At 28.1% G+C, this 16064-nt stretch overlaps 1 protein-coding gene across 1 annotated transcript; it reads left to right on the plus strand.

The window, feature by feature from the left end:
• Positions 1-11830: 11830 nt before the first annotated feature.
• Positions 11831-14982, plus strand: LOC123293715 (probable cytochrome P450 9f2). Its single transcript, XM_044874618.1, has 7 exons — positions 11831-12046; positions 12622-12782; positions 12851-13182; positions 13700-13901; positions 13970-14188; positions 14447-14704; positions 14799-14982. Exons 1-7 carry the CDS (start codon positions 11844-11846, stop codon positions 14960-14962), a joined length of 1539 nt encoding a protein of 512 aa, XP_044730553.1. The 5' UTR covers positions 11831-11843; the 3' UTR covers positions 14963-14982.
• Positions 14983-16064: the final 1082 nt, after the last annotated feature.

Consider the following 16064-nt stretch of genomic DNA (forward strand, 5'->3'; position numbering starts at 1 on the left):
ATGAGTATAAAACGTATATTTAAATGTATATAGAAGGTATATTAGAGCATGATGCTATGGTACTTTGTATCCGTATCACACGGAATTTATATAACAGGGTAAGGTGTTGCACCTTGAGGACAATATGTCTTCAAGGTGCAACAATATTATTTTGAAAGTCATAAGCATTTTTAAATCCTTAAAAATGTAATAGTGGTTTATGGAATAACTTGACCATTGAAGGGGTGGGCTATGAATGACAACTAAATTAAAGCAAACATTTTTACAGAATTGCAGTTAATTACTACGGTCTCTTAATATATGCATGTATTTATTACATTGCTAAAACTATTGAAAATAATTTTGCAATATGTAGACACTTAATGTTATAGTTATTTTATCTACTGTTATAGGCAAGCACTCATAGTTGAGCTTAGTGCAAAAGTAGATAAACCATAAACTCAATCTATCCAGTCCTTAAAAAACTGTTAAAGAGTAAATAGGCGCTCAAAAAATGGAGTGTGTCTAAAAGAAATTTGTAAAGTTTTCCATGTTTCAATCACACAATATGATCTTATGAAAAACCTTTTAATAAATTATAAATATATTTTTACTTGAAAATGCTTACTCCATCCAACAAAAAAAATGGCGTGTAGGCATAATGGCGTTACATTGTTATGCTATATTTTAACTAATGGATTTAAAAAGCATCAATGTAAATTCTGATCATTGGTACAAACACTCTACCCTACTATTTGAAATAAAAGACGAATTTATGTTTTAAGAACTTGTGGTGGTAACTAAAGGTTCATGATCATATTTCCCTAAAACATTAGTGAGTATAAATTTTAAGTCAGATTTAAGCTATTGCCCAAAGATCAAGCTATTGATTGACATGTATCTCGCGACTGTCAGATTTAGAGTTACTGCCTTTTAGTTCGATTTACATCTAGGCATATAAATATCACGAGTATAACAGAGTACAGAAAATTGCAAAAGTGACTTGTAAGGTGGCTTCGATGTCTTTTAAGATTTAAGCTATAAAACAGTTCTTCTGTTGTATGCCTGCAAAGAGTGGGGTCAACACATGTATATAATACCTCTCACTGAGATGCATTGCTTAACGCATGTATTCTGTCATATTCTTGATATTTATATGCCTAGATGTAAATCGAACTAGTGGTATATATTATATGCTACAGTACGCTAGGGATTGCAACACTGCTAGTGGGTACAGTTTATATTTTTTCGTGTTACCATTTTCAATATACATAGTGAACTATTGGGAATTTATTATATTTGAATGTTTATTACCGTTGTGTATTATTGAATATGATATAAATATTGGTTGTGTCATATTTTTTAAAAAGTTATTATATTATACGAATATATATTTATATATTTCTAAATTCATCGTAGAAAAAATTAGTAGATGTAATAAACTCGTTTCCGTTTGTTTGTTCACGCGTCCGGTGGATAACAAAAAATATTTCTAAAAATATCGATTATCAAATTGAAATGGAAGAATGATTTTTGGAAAAAATAAAAGAGAGAAAAATTGTAAAATGTAAGATATTACACGTTCTTAATATCAAGTATCAAATTTAAAAGTTATATTCATCCATTAATTTGACTCAGTAGAAAGCAGTGAGTTTGTTAAAATGTTTTTCCCTGGATTATAGATCCGGGGAAAGCAAATTCTCGAGAATAAACTTAAATACCCTCTGGGGTCTTTTGTAGATATATAATTTTAATTAGATTATTTAACAGAAATCAAGCGCCTATGCTTTTAGACAATTAATTTTATATTATCTTAAATCTATTTTGATTCTTTTGATTAGAGTTTCTACTCGAAAATTCTCGAGACAAGAATTGCCAAAGCATTTGTCTTTAGCCGAGACGGGAAAAAAAAAACTTAACGCCTCGAGATATGAATTCCGTGCGATAGGTAACTAAGAAAAAGCACACATAACGAGTCTAAAGCATTGTAGTTATTTGAGTCTACAAAGCATGATCATTTTTATCATCCTCGGGAAAAATTGTCACTAAAATAAGAAACCGTCTATCAGATGATGCTGTTAATACTCTTGTAAGTGTTTTTGAAAGTCTATTTAATAAGAAATAGGATTTGAATTAAAATTTGATTTCTTTGTTGATTATTTTGTGGGTTTCTGATTCAGTTTTAGTTGACATACTATGCTCAAATTAAAAAACTAATATTGAAAGTTAATTATGATTTCGAAAGACTGTGATTCTCTGAAGTTCTCTATTGAGGATATACTTTTTCAGCAAGTATTTCTAATAGAATCAGAATTGCATCTATTTCTATCTTTCTTCTCAGCTTTTGTGTAATCGGATTTTAGTTTTAATTTTTTTGTTTGTTTTACTCTGCATATTAAAAAAAGATTTTGTGACACAGTATATTTTTCGAAACACGAATTTTAAAGGAAGAATCTTCTTGAAGCGTGAAGAAACTTGCTTGTGCCAAGAATAATTTCTTTTTTTAGATATAGTCTACACCTTTTGTTTCTATTACAGCTTGTATAACAGCTAAAGTTAAAAGGAATGAATGTTGTTATACCTATTCTATAATATATATCAAGACAAAGTAAAAGCTAATTTACCAACATGGAAATGCAATTTGTGTAAAGACTTTGCTTTGTGATAAGAAAGCTGCTGCTACTTCCGCTAATTTTCTTCAATGTTGTTTACAATCTTATGTTATTTCATTACATATTAGTACCTATAACAACAGTCTTTTAACTATAATAATGTATGTTATATAACATAATTTATATTTATATAATAATATTGTATAAATTTTGTAATAATTGTCATTAAAAAACAATCATGTTTTTAATAGTATTGTGATTTTTACCCGAGTGTGAACGAAGGGCAATGTTTTCCAGGTTCATATATGTACGAATATATGCATTATACATATATACTTATATAGATAATAACAAAGTACCTACTTTTCTTTGAATCATTCTCTAGCTTTGTATACTCGTGGTTTTTTTCATAAAGAAGAAATTAAAGGTTTGATATTTTTTATATGAAGTTGGACAAAGTCTGAATCAAACTGAAAATTTTAGGGGGAGTTGCTCGATTATTTAAATGAATAAATGACTTAAAAAGTAGACATATTTAACATTTGTCTTATGGGAAAACGATAGATGGATGTTTTCATAGATTTCTCTAAAACTAGTCGATGGAAATTAAAAAAACCTATTTAAATTAAAGTTAAAACATTTATAAATTATTGGAAACAAGAAAAACACTGTGCGCGACTAATTAAAAATGTATGAACACGACTGTAGACACAAATTCAAAAAAATTTATATTTTCAATTTTGATGGTGAATTATGTTACAGCTTGGCAGTATAAGACGAAAAGTAAGAATAAAATGGTTCGATATCTAGAGTAGAACTAGTGCCATGGTTGTTGTAAACAGTTTTATTTACTTTATAAATCGTTATTTACTTTAAAAACGTTTCCTGATCCTATCGATTTTAAAAACTATCTAAAAAAAACTCGGATTTTCGAAATATATTATCGAAAAAATGTGTCTAGCAAATATTTTTAGATTCAAAGGAATATTTCTTATAGAGATCTTGAATGGGACTTCGATCTTCAAGATATTCAAATATTAAGTCAGATTCGGGGCCGAAGAGATTGAAAACATTTAATAATATTTATTTAAGAAAGTATGTCTTAAACAGCATTCTATTCTACGAATAATATGATTATTCATTTTTGGTGGTGGTGCAGGGAAGTCCAAATCTGCACATGAAATAAATATGATATATGCATTATACATATCAAATAACTGACGAAAATACCATTATTTTAAAGCTTATTATAAAGAAACACGAAAATTATTATAAAGCAATTTTTTAAATTTGATTATTCCACAAAAATTTGTAGAAAACATTTGTCAAGCTATATTTTTATCAACGCCACGTTACGTTTCATTCAAGGTTATCTCTGTAAATTTCTTATCCATGGTTTTTGATGCTCAAGTAAAGTCATATTGTACTTACATAAAAGTCAATAGAGTATTTATAATAAATTATAAACATACACTGCTCTAATTCAACTATAAATACTATAAAAATAGATATCTTATTTATCATGATCATATTTTAGAACGGATTTACTGGGTGTAACTTAATATTAAAATCACAAAAGATACTCCATTACCTCAATTGGGTCTAATTACCTCACTTTGTTATTCATTTTTATTGTACATTTAAATCATACTTGCATATATCATTAACATGTTTCATATTTTAGCTTACCCCTTTTCTTATTTTTCATTCAGTGCGAATATTACCTACATAATATCAAGAATCTCCATTTTAACAAAATAATTTATGATAAATTTGAGAATTCCGATTTTATTCACTTTACACTTCCATTTCACTTCAAAATTGATTTGATATCACACAGATCTTTTTAATGAAAAATTTTCTACGTTTGGTATTTGAAAAAACAAATTCCAATAGGCTGTAAGAGATGTAAATAAAAAATTTTGGAGTCCACGTTTTATTACCCGCAATACCGGCGTGCCACGAGTAAACAGGTAAGTCGAGAAACAAAGCTTAGTGTTTTTAAATCTAAATAACCGAGTAAAGTAGTGTGATACGTTGATAAGGCAAATGGTCAATGTAAATTTGATGATCTTTAAATATTTTTATATACTTTGACCTCCTGAACGGAGATTATTGAAGAAGTTCTTCGAATAATGGTGTTTTAATGTAATAAGCAAAATAACTGTTAAAGTGAAATAAAATACAAGTGAAAACAAACGATTGAATGAGTTAACTGTTGAAATACCCTGCTTAGCAAGTGTTGAATGTCAATGCTTGCATTAGTTTTAATAAATTAGAATTGTTTTTTCTTTTTCAAAATATTTTGCAAGATCACTAGTTGAAGCTACCAGTAAATTTTCAATTGCCTATCTTTTATAGTTTTGGAGAAAATGAAAATCAAAGTTTTCTCCTAATTTGTGCCCTTACGGGTAAACAGAGATGTTTAAATAAAAGTTGTTAATCTTTTTATAAGGAAAACATTTCAACTTTTCTATCTCTAACGGTATACAAGAGGCTCCTACAGACTCACGACGCAATTGACCTATTTGACCGCATTCTTTACGCCCTCAGCACGCTTTAAAATTTCAGCTTGATATCTCTTTTTGTTTTTGAATTCTCGTGTTCAGATTAGATAGACGGACAGAGAAGCCGAAATAGACTAATGATTTTAGGAACGCTTATACAAAATTTTATTCGTCACATCAATATTTTTAAGCGTTACAAATTTGCGACAAAATTAGTATACTTTGATATGCCGGTCATTTGATTCACACTTTCGCATACTGCATCATACAAATACGATAGAGTACATACATATGTGTAAATTAAGCAATGTGTATAAGAAAGACTCATCATAGCAGCATGCAAACACACAGCATAGTAGCGAAACGTCACACAACTCATACAACACATGAAAGAAATCATACCTATAATAATATCTCTTTCTTATACACATTGCTTAATATATACATATGTATATACTCTCTCTTACTCGTGGGATGACTACGGACTATGAGAAAGTGTGAATCAAATGCCGGATATATATTTCATATATACGGAATATATATAATGAGGAAACGACTTTCAACAATTCCTTATTTTTTTGCAAATAGGTGCATCCTGTATTTGCATATATAGATGTATATTTTAAAATGTAAAATCCATAATATATAGGTATCTGTATGGATCTACTTAGTATCTAACTGCACATATGTAGGTAAGTATACAGTTCAGTTTTATACAATATGTATGAGAAGATGAAGCTCTTACTGCTATAGTAGAAAATACGAAGGCCTTCAGGATAAATGAGAAGTATTTCACAATGAAATTGACTCGATCAGATGATATCTGTTTCAGTCTATTATTTTATGTTCTATTTCACATTTTTCTTATTCCACTTCGTTTGATGTCATTGAATTTATTATTTTATACACCAGTATCGCTAGAAGGATTCATTTTTAGTATTTTCTTTTACATATTGTTTAAGATACACCGTGTGTTAATTAATTGTTTGATTTGCAAGTTTTCAGATATTAGACCGTGAGCTTATAATAAATTGACAATTTTTTGGATCTTTTTATTTGCCATTTTTCAACTCTCTCGACACTTACCTACTTTTTTTAAACATATTGTACTGTTAATGACTTCTCTATAACTAGAGGGTAGGCAAAAATCAAGATGACAAAACGTTTGAAATCCGAATTTTTTTTAGTTATCCAAATAGAAAGAAAGAAAAGTAACACTTGGTGACGTCATAACCAGCAATTGCCATAGAGACTACATATCAAAAGTTGTTTTGCAAGAATAAGATAATATATTTAATTGCTTATATCTTTTATGTTTATCAATCGATTTTAATTTGGATTTTAGATCTTGTCATATATTCTCGCACATTTTCAAATTTACGAAAGATACATTGAAATCGATATGAGGATAAAGGCCTGTTAAATGTTAACATTCCTTAAAATTTCTATTTATAAGTGATGAGTAGTTATTTTAGTAACACCAGGTATATCTCGAATGGAAGTATAAACAAATAGAAAAAAATAGTATCCGTAAGATAATAATATATTTATTATTATTATGGTATTAATTTAATTTTTCATAATAATATTTTATAAACCAGTTGTACCATCTTACAAAAAATAAAAATAAAAAATAAAACAAATTAAATAGCAAAACGCGATGTAATGCTGCTTTTTTGGAATGTTACTTAGACCGTAAAGGGGATTGAAAAAACACGTTTTGCCAACAAAGCTTTTAAAATTGCAAAATTTTTGACGTTAGTTTGTATTATCATTTTGAAAGTATATTAAATTTGAAACAATTGAAGCTAACGACTTTTACTACTACTTTTTACTACTCTATTGACTTTTTAAGATATGATGCTTGATAAATTGACATGGTTTTCAGTATGATTTACAAAAAAAAAAAGTTTTTTAGAAAATACTTTAAATTTTTAGAAAACTAGTACATATTGGCGGGCGGAAGGTGATGTAAAGCTGCTTTTTTGGTATGTTATTTGGATCCCTTAGGGGAGTGTAAAACTACGTTTGGCAAATAAAAAAAAAGTAATCGGATGACAATGTACTATAATATAATAAAATATAATTTAAATAATGCGCAAACGTTCTTTAACCATATTACTGTTTTCTACCCATTGCTTCCGCCATATTTAATATAAAAATATATTATGTATGTTAAATTGGTAGATAGACCATTCTTTTCATAGATTATCGACACTCCTCGAATTTAATAACTCCTTATGTTTAATTGAAATCTATTTTTGCTTATTATGAAAAAAAAAAGATTTTTCATTTTTTTTTTGTACGTGAAGAATATTTATTGAAAAACATTTTCATTTACTTCGAATTTTTAAATGAATTTTTTAAAGAAAAAATTACGCAGTGAATTAAGAACGCATCTGTGAACAGAATACATAACACGTAAATGATAATTTCATGATGTGATGACATAATATTCTGTCATATTGAAGATACCTAGCGTATACATATACTGAATGCATACAGCATAAAAATATTTTTATTCTATCACTGAAGTATCATTGAGAAAGTTGCTTTTGATTGAATTATATAAGTTTTTTTTTTAATAAAATATAAACATTATACTGAAGAGGAAAAAACTTCTATTATGTTATTAAAAAGTTTACTATTGTAAATTTTTTTTTTTTTGTAGGGAAAACATTTGTGTCGATTATTATCCGACGAACGAAGTTTATATGTACTTCACATGTCTGTAACAAGTGAAATTTACAAAATTAAAAAAACTCCCGATAAATGCGATTTATTTTTTGTAAACCAATTTTTGGAAACTGGACTATAAAATGTTCTCAATCAAGTCGGTTTCACGGTTTAAGGGCTACGATGCCACTGAGAAACACACGGACGCACAGATAAACATTTTAAACTTATAACACTCCTTCCTTAATCAATATCAAAGTGATGGTCAAGGACATCAGATGAGATGAAAAGGATACTTAGAGAGTTATCACTTTTTGGGAAAAATTTTTGGAAATATTTTAATTAAAATTGAAATATTTGAGTTGACTTTATTCATTTGAATTACCTTATTATTTTACCATTTCAATTTTCGAGATGAATTGAGCCCTGTTTATTTGACCATTCATTTCCATAGTAATTATTTATATGTTAAAATTATATGTCATGCCTTTTCCAAACTGAATCGATTTTGAAGATCATCGCCAATTTTGTAGTTTTTACGGGTACACAACTCTAAGCTCGCACATGAAACATAGCTAAGAACACTCTCTGTTAAATTACTTTTCAAATGAAACCAAAAAATAAAAATCGGTTCATCCGTTTAGGCGCTACGATGCCACAGACAGACAAACATGCAGACACGCACACATAGCGGTCAAATTTATAACACCCCCTTTTTTAGTTCGAGGGTTAAAAAGGCGGCCGTCATTATAAAAAATTTTATATATGGAGGCTGGTATTTTAAATATGCTTTTTCATAGCTTTTCCTTACATCACAGATTCCGTACGTTTTTACAGAAATTTCGAAAATAGTACTTATGTGGATTGTTGATAGAATTTGCAAAAAGTTAAAACATAAAAGTTGTCGATAATGCGAAAAAAATAAAATAGTTATGAAATTTGGTATAATTGAAGCTATTTGAATTCCCAATTAACCTGGTAATTTTTTGTTTATTCTAAGTCCATTCTGAGAAAACGATTTTCGAAAAAAAACCTTCAAGTCGCTTAAAAATGCATTACTTTATGCAAAAAAAAAAATCTTAAAATTGCATAAAACGTAAAATTTTTTTAAAAACTAATTACTTATTAAAAATAAAAAATTATTTCAACGGCATCTTAAAAAACAGAAAAATTTTATAAATTTTAAGACGTATGTAAAAATTGCAACTTATGCGCAAACATATTCTAAAACCGGATCCAAAACTTATCTAGAAGTTATTTCAAGATAAGTTTTATTAATAATATAATTCACACATTGATAAGTTAATTATTAATTAATAAGTTAATCAATCATGTATATCATTTTATCATAATAAAAAATAAACTCATTTAGATAAAATTGTAATTTTTTTCGGAATTCCTGGAAACTTTACTTTTATATCCTTATTTCAAGAATCACCTGACAAACACGGATATGATTTCAAAAATAAGTTTTAATTTCTACAAATATTAACAATAATAAATTTAAGTGTTTCCTAAAACTGTACTTATACCTATAGAACTTACAAAAGGAATGGTAGGCATGGTAACAGTTGCAAAACTTGAGCAAAAAGGTGAAACAGGTTTTGAAAAATGCAAAAATATGTGAACAAAACTCTCAAATCTAAAAAATTGAAAATCAAATTCCCATTTTTATATCCCTACCTGCAGTAGGAGTAATCTTTAAAAGCTTAAATGAAAACCTCTATTTGTTTACGCCTTATATATCTTTTATTTTCAACTTCATCAGGCAAGCTACAATAATATAATCAAAAAAAATATTTACATTTGTTGAAAATAAAAGGTATAATTTTAAAAATCTTACATCAAGATTATTTAGTTCCCTTGAAAAATTATATTTTATTATCAGCTTTAATAATAATAATATAACTCTATAGTTCAATTTAGAGGAGCTATAGAGATGGGCCAAGCCTGCTATAATTTAATTTTTTTACCCAAAAAAGACGGAGGGTGGGATTTGATAGCTCGTTTGAGACTATGTGAACTTATATTTTTAACCTTAAAGATGAATGAGTGTCTGTACCAGTGTGAAAACGTGTGTGAAAAACGACGGAAAGTCGTTTTTGTCATTGAAATCAACTGCAAATTGCTGAAATGCAGCTCAGCTTTAATGAGAAATGGCCAATCTTTTTAGTAAAGAAAAATTATTTTTCTAAAGGATTCATTGAAATAAGTTTTTTTTGTTCTCCTACACATCAATAATATTTTAGTTAATCTTAAAAATTTGATTGACAGATATAAACTAAAAAAAGAAAGAAGAATGTATTTTAATTATGGCCATGAACACTATACTTTTAAAAATGTAAATAAATATTATGTAAATAAATAATAATATTAATATATTATTAATATACAGTAAAGTCAGGTAAATGAAGCATTTTACCTCGGATTTCGATTACTATGAATCGATTTGGATGAAATCTACTGCAATCGATTCCGTTTTCGCCAAATTAAAAAGTTCTGGATTTGAAAATGTGTGGAAATTATTTGGAATTTTTTGTCAGTGATTTTTCTTTTCGTCGATTTATACCAGTCATTAAACTTGCATGATGCTTTTGGAGTATTGTAAGATAACGTGCTTTAAAATAATTGGGTAAATTTATTAGCTTTTTATTAATTGATTTGTTTAATTATCTAGGAAAGTATTCATTAGATTGAAATTTGTGTAAAAAGATTTTACTTTCGGCTTAATAAGCTTAATATAATGAACTCCCTGTATATTATAATTTATTCAATTCATTTTATAATCTTAATAGATATGACGTCTTAATTCATACAGATAAGTTTAGAACATTTATAATATAAACAGTATGGTTGTTACTGTGTCTCATTAAAGATAAATTAACTTAACGGCTTAACATTATTAAATCTTTGATTAAACACATGAGATAATAAACAACAATATCTTGACGTTTAGTATTTTTGTATACATAATAATTACTTTTAATTATAAATAATAATAAAAGTGCAAGTGAATATCATTGTATTTTTTTGTTTTGTAAGTTTAATTTTTATGCTTTTGTTTATTGTTTTATTATTCTTTTGATTATTATTGTCTAAGCTTTAGTTTAGTTTATTATTGCGATTTGCTCGAATGGTGGGTGATTCATATTTCATTGTTTAGTTACGATTAAATTAAATTGATCGTGAGCTCATAGTTAAAAAATTTTGTGATTTTTTGAAAATTAAAGTTTAACCATGATTCAATGTGTCGTGTTAATAGAAATAGTTTTCGGTTATTTTTTTTGTTTTCGGGCTGTGTCAAAAAAAAGTTATTGATAACGTAATACATAAAACAATGGTAGAATATATGCAAATGTCGAAACTTTCGCCTCGAAAGGATATAAACAAGAAAAAAACTTTTTTCATCACTCACTTTGTAACTACCTACCTTTTAAATTCAGTATAAAATGCCCTAGATATACGCAATTTATTAAGCACTAAAGTGCAGTCTTGTATTAACCCGTCAGCGTTCGTGTTATGTTCTTTGGTCTAATATTTTCACTTTCAAACATCATTCAATAATGGAGCTTTTTTTTATGGAAAATTTTAAACTATAATTAAAATAAATAAGAATTAATCTTTGGATTTAGGACCGTTTGATACAATATGTACGTAATAACATGTTCAGTGCTTCTCCACCCCTAAATGTAGGACGAAACTGGAGCAAGTATTAACTTATATCGTTGTTTGTTGTTTATCTGTTAAAATCACAGAGCCCGTTCTTTAGAATGTCTATGTTAGTGACCAAACGGATCATTATGAAATTTTTCTCGAATTTGTACTACATATGTAGCCTTTTCCGTCATTCTAAAATCAGTTCACTTTCAGAATTCGGAATAATCTTACGATTGAGGTGGGGTAATCTATGTAATTTTTTGCATTTTGGGCCTACACTTTTTGAAATTTTAGATTACCTCTGCTGTAATTTTTATTAAAGTAACTGCGTAGTTTATAATTGGAACATGGATCGCTAAGGATGGGTTTATTAAATATTTTGATTAATTTATATTCTAGATAATTAATAAAAATGATTTTTGTAATACTTGCGACAATCATAGCCCTTGGATTGGCTCATTATTACTTTACTAAAAAATACAAATATTGGGAAGAACATGGTATTATTCATCATATTAAGTGCAACCGATATATGGAAACATACCGTTTTCTGATCAAAAAATTTGTTATGTACGATGATATAATGGAGGATTATAATGCTTTTCCTGATAAACAGTAAGTTACACATGTGTAAGGAAATTTTTACAATATAAAGACCAAGACTTTGTCAAGCATAAATTTGATATCAAATTTTTAAAATAATTTTTATACAACTGTAAATTTTCTTTTTTAAGATTAAATCTAAATGGTACGAAAATTGAGGTCTAAGAAAAAATATTTTCAACCAAAGTTGTTTTTTTGTAGCACAGAAACAGAATCTGACATATTCAATTTAATGTGACGTCTCGTAGCCTATAACCGGTGGACGATCAAAATGCTTTCAACGATATGTCATTTGTCAAATTATGATTAGTAACTTAGATGTCCGGAGGGAACAGATAAACATACATACATATCGGTCAAACACATAGCCCTCGCTGGGGTAAAAAGAGATGGTAGTTGCTTAATTTTTCCATTTAGACTCAAAAATAAAAATTTACAGTTTTTAATGAATTAATTTTATCTCTGGAATGTAAATATGCAACAAAATTCAATGGGAAATTTTTTCTTAACGAATTAAAACTTTGCATTAATGTTATCTCTCTCTTTCTCTGTCACACACCCTTTAATGACCGAAATATTTATTTTAGAGTTTATGGTGTATATGCTTTTGGACTTCCACAATTAATGATCAAAGATCCAGATATATTACGTAATATTTGCGTGAAGGATTTTGATCATTTTGTTAATCATATTGATGCGTTTTTTAAACATGATAGGCTATTTGGCAAAAGTTTGTTTGCATTAAAAGGTATTCGGCACTATTTATACTTATAAATTGACATGAAATCAGAAAAATAAATTTTAATTTTTGATTAGATAAAAAATGGAGAGATATGCGAACAATAATGACTCCAGTATTTACTGGTAGTAAATTACGTGGATTAGTTCAATTACTATCGGAATGTGGCGAACAAATTAATTTACATTATGCTCAAAAATATAAAGATCAAGATGATAAAGTACTCAAAATTGATATTATGGATATTAGTACTAGATTTACAAATGACGTTATTGCATCGGCTGTATTTGGTATAAAAGTAAATTCTTTAACGGATCCAGAAAATGAATTCTATTTAGCTGGTAATGAGATCATTAAATTTCCAGCATGGAGATTTATAATGATCATGATGCTACCAAGTCTTAGCAAGGTTTGTATAAGGTTTTTGCAATCGTGTATGGCGTCTTTTTAGCTCGGTATATGCATGGAGCTCGAAAAACAGGTTTAATTGAGGAAAATGCTTAAAACGAAAAATGTTTGGTTGCGAACCTGTTTTCATAAAATTCATTTTCGTGTTTCAAGCACATGTCAACTTAAAAAACACACCATAGGAATGAGAGACTAGTGCAAGACAGGATAGTAATGACAGAATTCGTCATAACTTAAACTCAAACACACTTTATTAGAAGATCTTTAACCTAAAAATAATGCTTATTTATTCTTGTTATGTAGATAAAATTTGGCCATTGTTAAAAAGCTATGTTTGTATATACTCTTAACTTTTTTTTGCTTATCCTTCTTTTTCTGCTTTATGCCGAGTTAGAAATTCTGCCCTAGCTGACATATTTTGAAATATATCATGTCAGCTTATTCTATAACATGAGAGTGTCCAAATTCGAGATTCGACAATAAACACAAAATTAGAAGGTTTTTTTTTCACTTTGCAGCTTACGAAAATGGGATTTGCGTCAAAACACATTTACAATTTTTTCATAAAACTTGTTGAGGATACAATTCGTATACGTACAGAGCGTAACATAATTCGTTACGATATCATTCATTTGTTGTTGGAGGCACGCAAAGAGCAAATGAAAGCCATTGAAACAAAACGTGCTAGTAATGAAAATGTGGATGTTTTATCCAAGAATTGTATGTACTTGCCGTGCCGTATCAATCCTCTCGTTAGCTAAAAATAATTAATTTAAAAAATTTTACAGTGTTAACTGATGAAGATATTACAGCACAAGCTTTTATATTTTTCCTAGCTGGTTACAGCAATGTGGCAATATTAATGAGCTTTGCAGCCTATGAATTAGCTGTTCATCCAGATGTACAAGTCAAATTACAAAAAGAAATTGAATCTCTTATTAAAGAAAATGGAAAATTAGATTATGATGTTATAAAAAAGATGAAATACTTAGATATGGTTGTTTCAGGTAAATAAGACATATGTTTTGACAATTTTTAGGAGCCATAGAGTAGGTAAATTAACAATTATACAAATACTGGAAATTGGGAGGTTAGTTGTTAACAGACATAATCTGTTAATACTTCATGTAACTATGTTTAATCAATTAAATACTCCATGAATTGAACTAGACAAACTGAAAATGCAGGGATGCACTTACAACTTTGATGAATTTATTCTTTGAAAATTTCAATCATAAAAAGGGTGATATTTGTGATTTTTACAGAAACGTTACGTAAATGGCCACCTCTTCCTGCTATCGATCGTGAATGCAATAAGGCATACAAAATTGAAACAAATAATGATATTATTGAAGTAAAACCTGGAATGATTATTTCAATTCCTGTGCTTGGATTACATTACGATCCGAAATATTTTCCAAACCCAAATAAATTTGATCCTGAACGTTTTAATGACGAAAATAAAGCAAAAATGAATCCATATACGTATATGCCATTTGGAATTGGTCCACGGATTTGTATCGGTAAGCTAATTTTAAAAAGTTAATTATTCAATTCATATTAACTTTCAAAAATAATTCAGTTAAACAAGTTATTCACTTTTATTTTTGTTTCTAGCTAATCGTTTTGTGATATTGGAAACTAAACTGTTTCTTATAAATCTTTTATTAAAATTTGATATTTTACCAACGGAAAAAACACCGATTCCTTTAGTTTTGGCTGGAGGAAATGTTATAAAACCAAAGGATGATTTTAGTTTATGTTTAAAATTAAGAAATTAATATTTTATTTTATAAATTTTGTGACGTTTTTATAAAAAATATAAAAAAATTAAAAACTTTATTGTGAAGCTTTTTTCTTTATTTCATTTACATAGATTCATTACTATCGTACAATAGATGTGAAGAAAATACTAACGAATGGTTATGGTATTAATATCAGGGTTTTGTGAAGGGAATATCTTCCCATCAAGATAAGTAGGGTTTCGTAGTTAACAAGTAATAATGTAAGAAGTCATAATTATTTATCAAGGAAATTCGTAATACATTTTTGATTCACAAATTCATAATATTGAAATTTTAAAATGTATAAAGTTAAAAAAGATACATATTAAGGAGCGATAAAGTTAAGTGGAATTAAATTCACATTGTTTGACTTCCTAGCGACTTCATTTTTTCTCATTTGAGTTTCTTTCACACCTTGTTGTCTCATGGGAGCATATCATTTATGGTGATCGACTGAACAAACTTGAAAATTGTCTCAAGAATCGAAATATAGAAACAGAAACTTTATTTGGGTAAAAATTGGATAGTTTTTGTCGCCAGAGGAGTTCTGAGGCAGTGTACGTGTGGTCGAACGAGAGTTCGGCGAGTGTTGTTATGGTGGGATAATGTTATGGTGTTCTGTATAAAAATCTCTGCTTGCGAAAATATTAACATTTTATTCACTCTTTACATCGAATCTATAGGGTGTTTACAAATTGAATTATTCGATAGGAATGTTAATGGTCGCTTAGAAATGTAGACCATTTAGAACAGATAATAAGGGAAACGATTGGGAGTGATTTCTTGAATCGTTTCCTCTATTTTTATCTGTTCAAAATAGTTTACACTTCTAAACGGCCATTAACATTCCGTTCGAACTTTCTCAAGTTGTAACACCCAGTACATTCAATGTCAAAAATTAATAGCTGAATGATAATATTATCAAAAGCAGAGATTTTTGTATAAAGACTAACTTTTTTTTGTAAACCTTATAATAAAATAGTTTTCTATATGAAGCCAACTAAAGTAGACACTCAATATACATGGTATACAAATGTAAACATTGCAATAAAAAGCATAATCAAATAAAAAAATATATTTATTAAAGTTTGATGAATCA

This window comes from Chrysoperla carnea, chromosome 2 (genome assembly GCF_905475395.1).
Source record: "Chrysoperla carnea chromosome 2, inChrCarn1.1, whole genome shotgun sequence".
In the NCBI taxonomy this organism is placed as follows: domain Eukaryota; kingdom Metazoa; phylum Arthropoda; class Insecta; order Neuroptera; family Chrysopidae; genus Chrysoperla; species Chrysoperla carnea.

What these genes read in the sequence shown, in the direction of transcription:
- LOC123293715 (XM_044874618.1), top strand. Translation starts at nt 11,844, where the DNA reads ATGATTTTTGTAATACTTGCGACAATCATAGCCCTTGGATTGGCTCAT. An exon ending in AAGTTTGTTTGCATTAAAAG is followed by an intron (nt 12,783 to 12,850) that starts GTATTCGGCACT and finishes ATTTTTGATTAG; the next exon opens with ATAAAAAATGGAGAGATATG. An exon ending in GGATGTTTTATCCAAGAATT is followed by an intron (nt 13,902 to 13,969) that starts GTATGTACTTGC and finishes AAAATTTTACAG; the next exon opens with TGTTAACTGATGAAGATATT.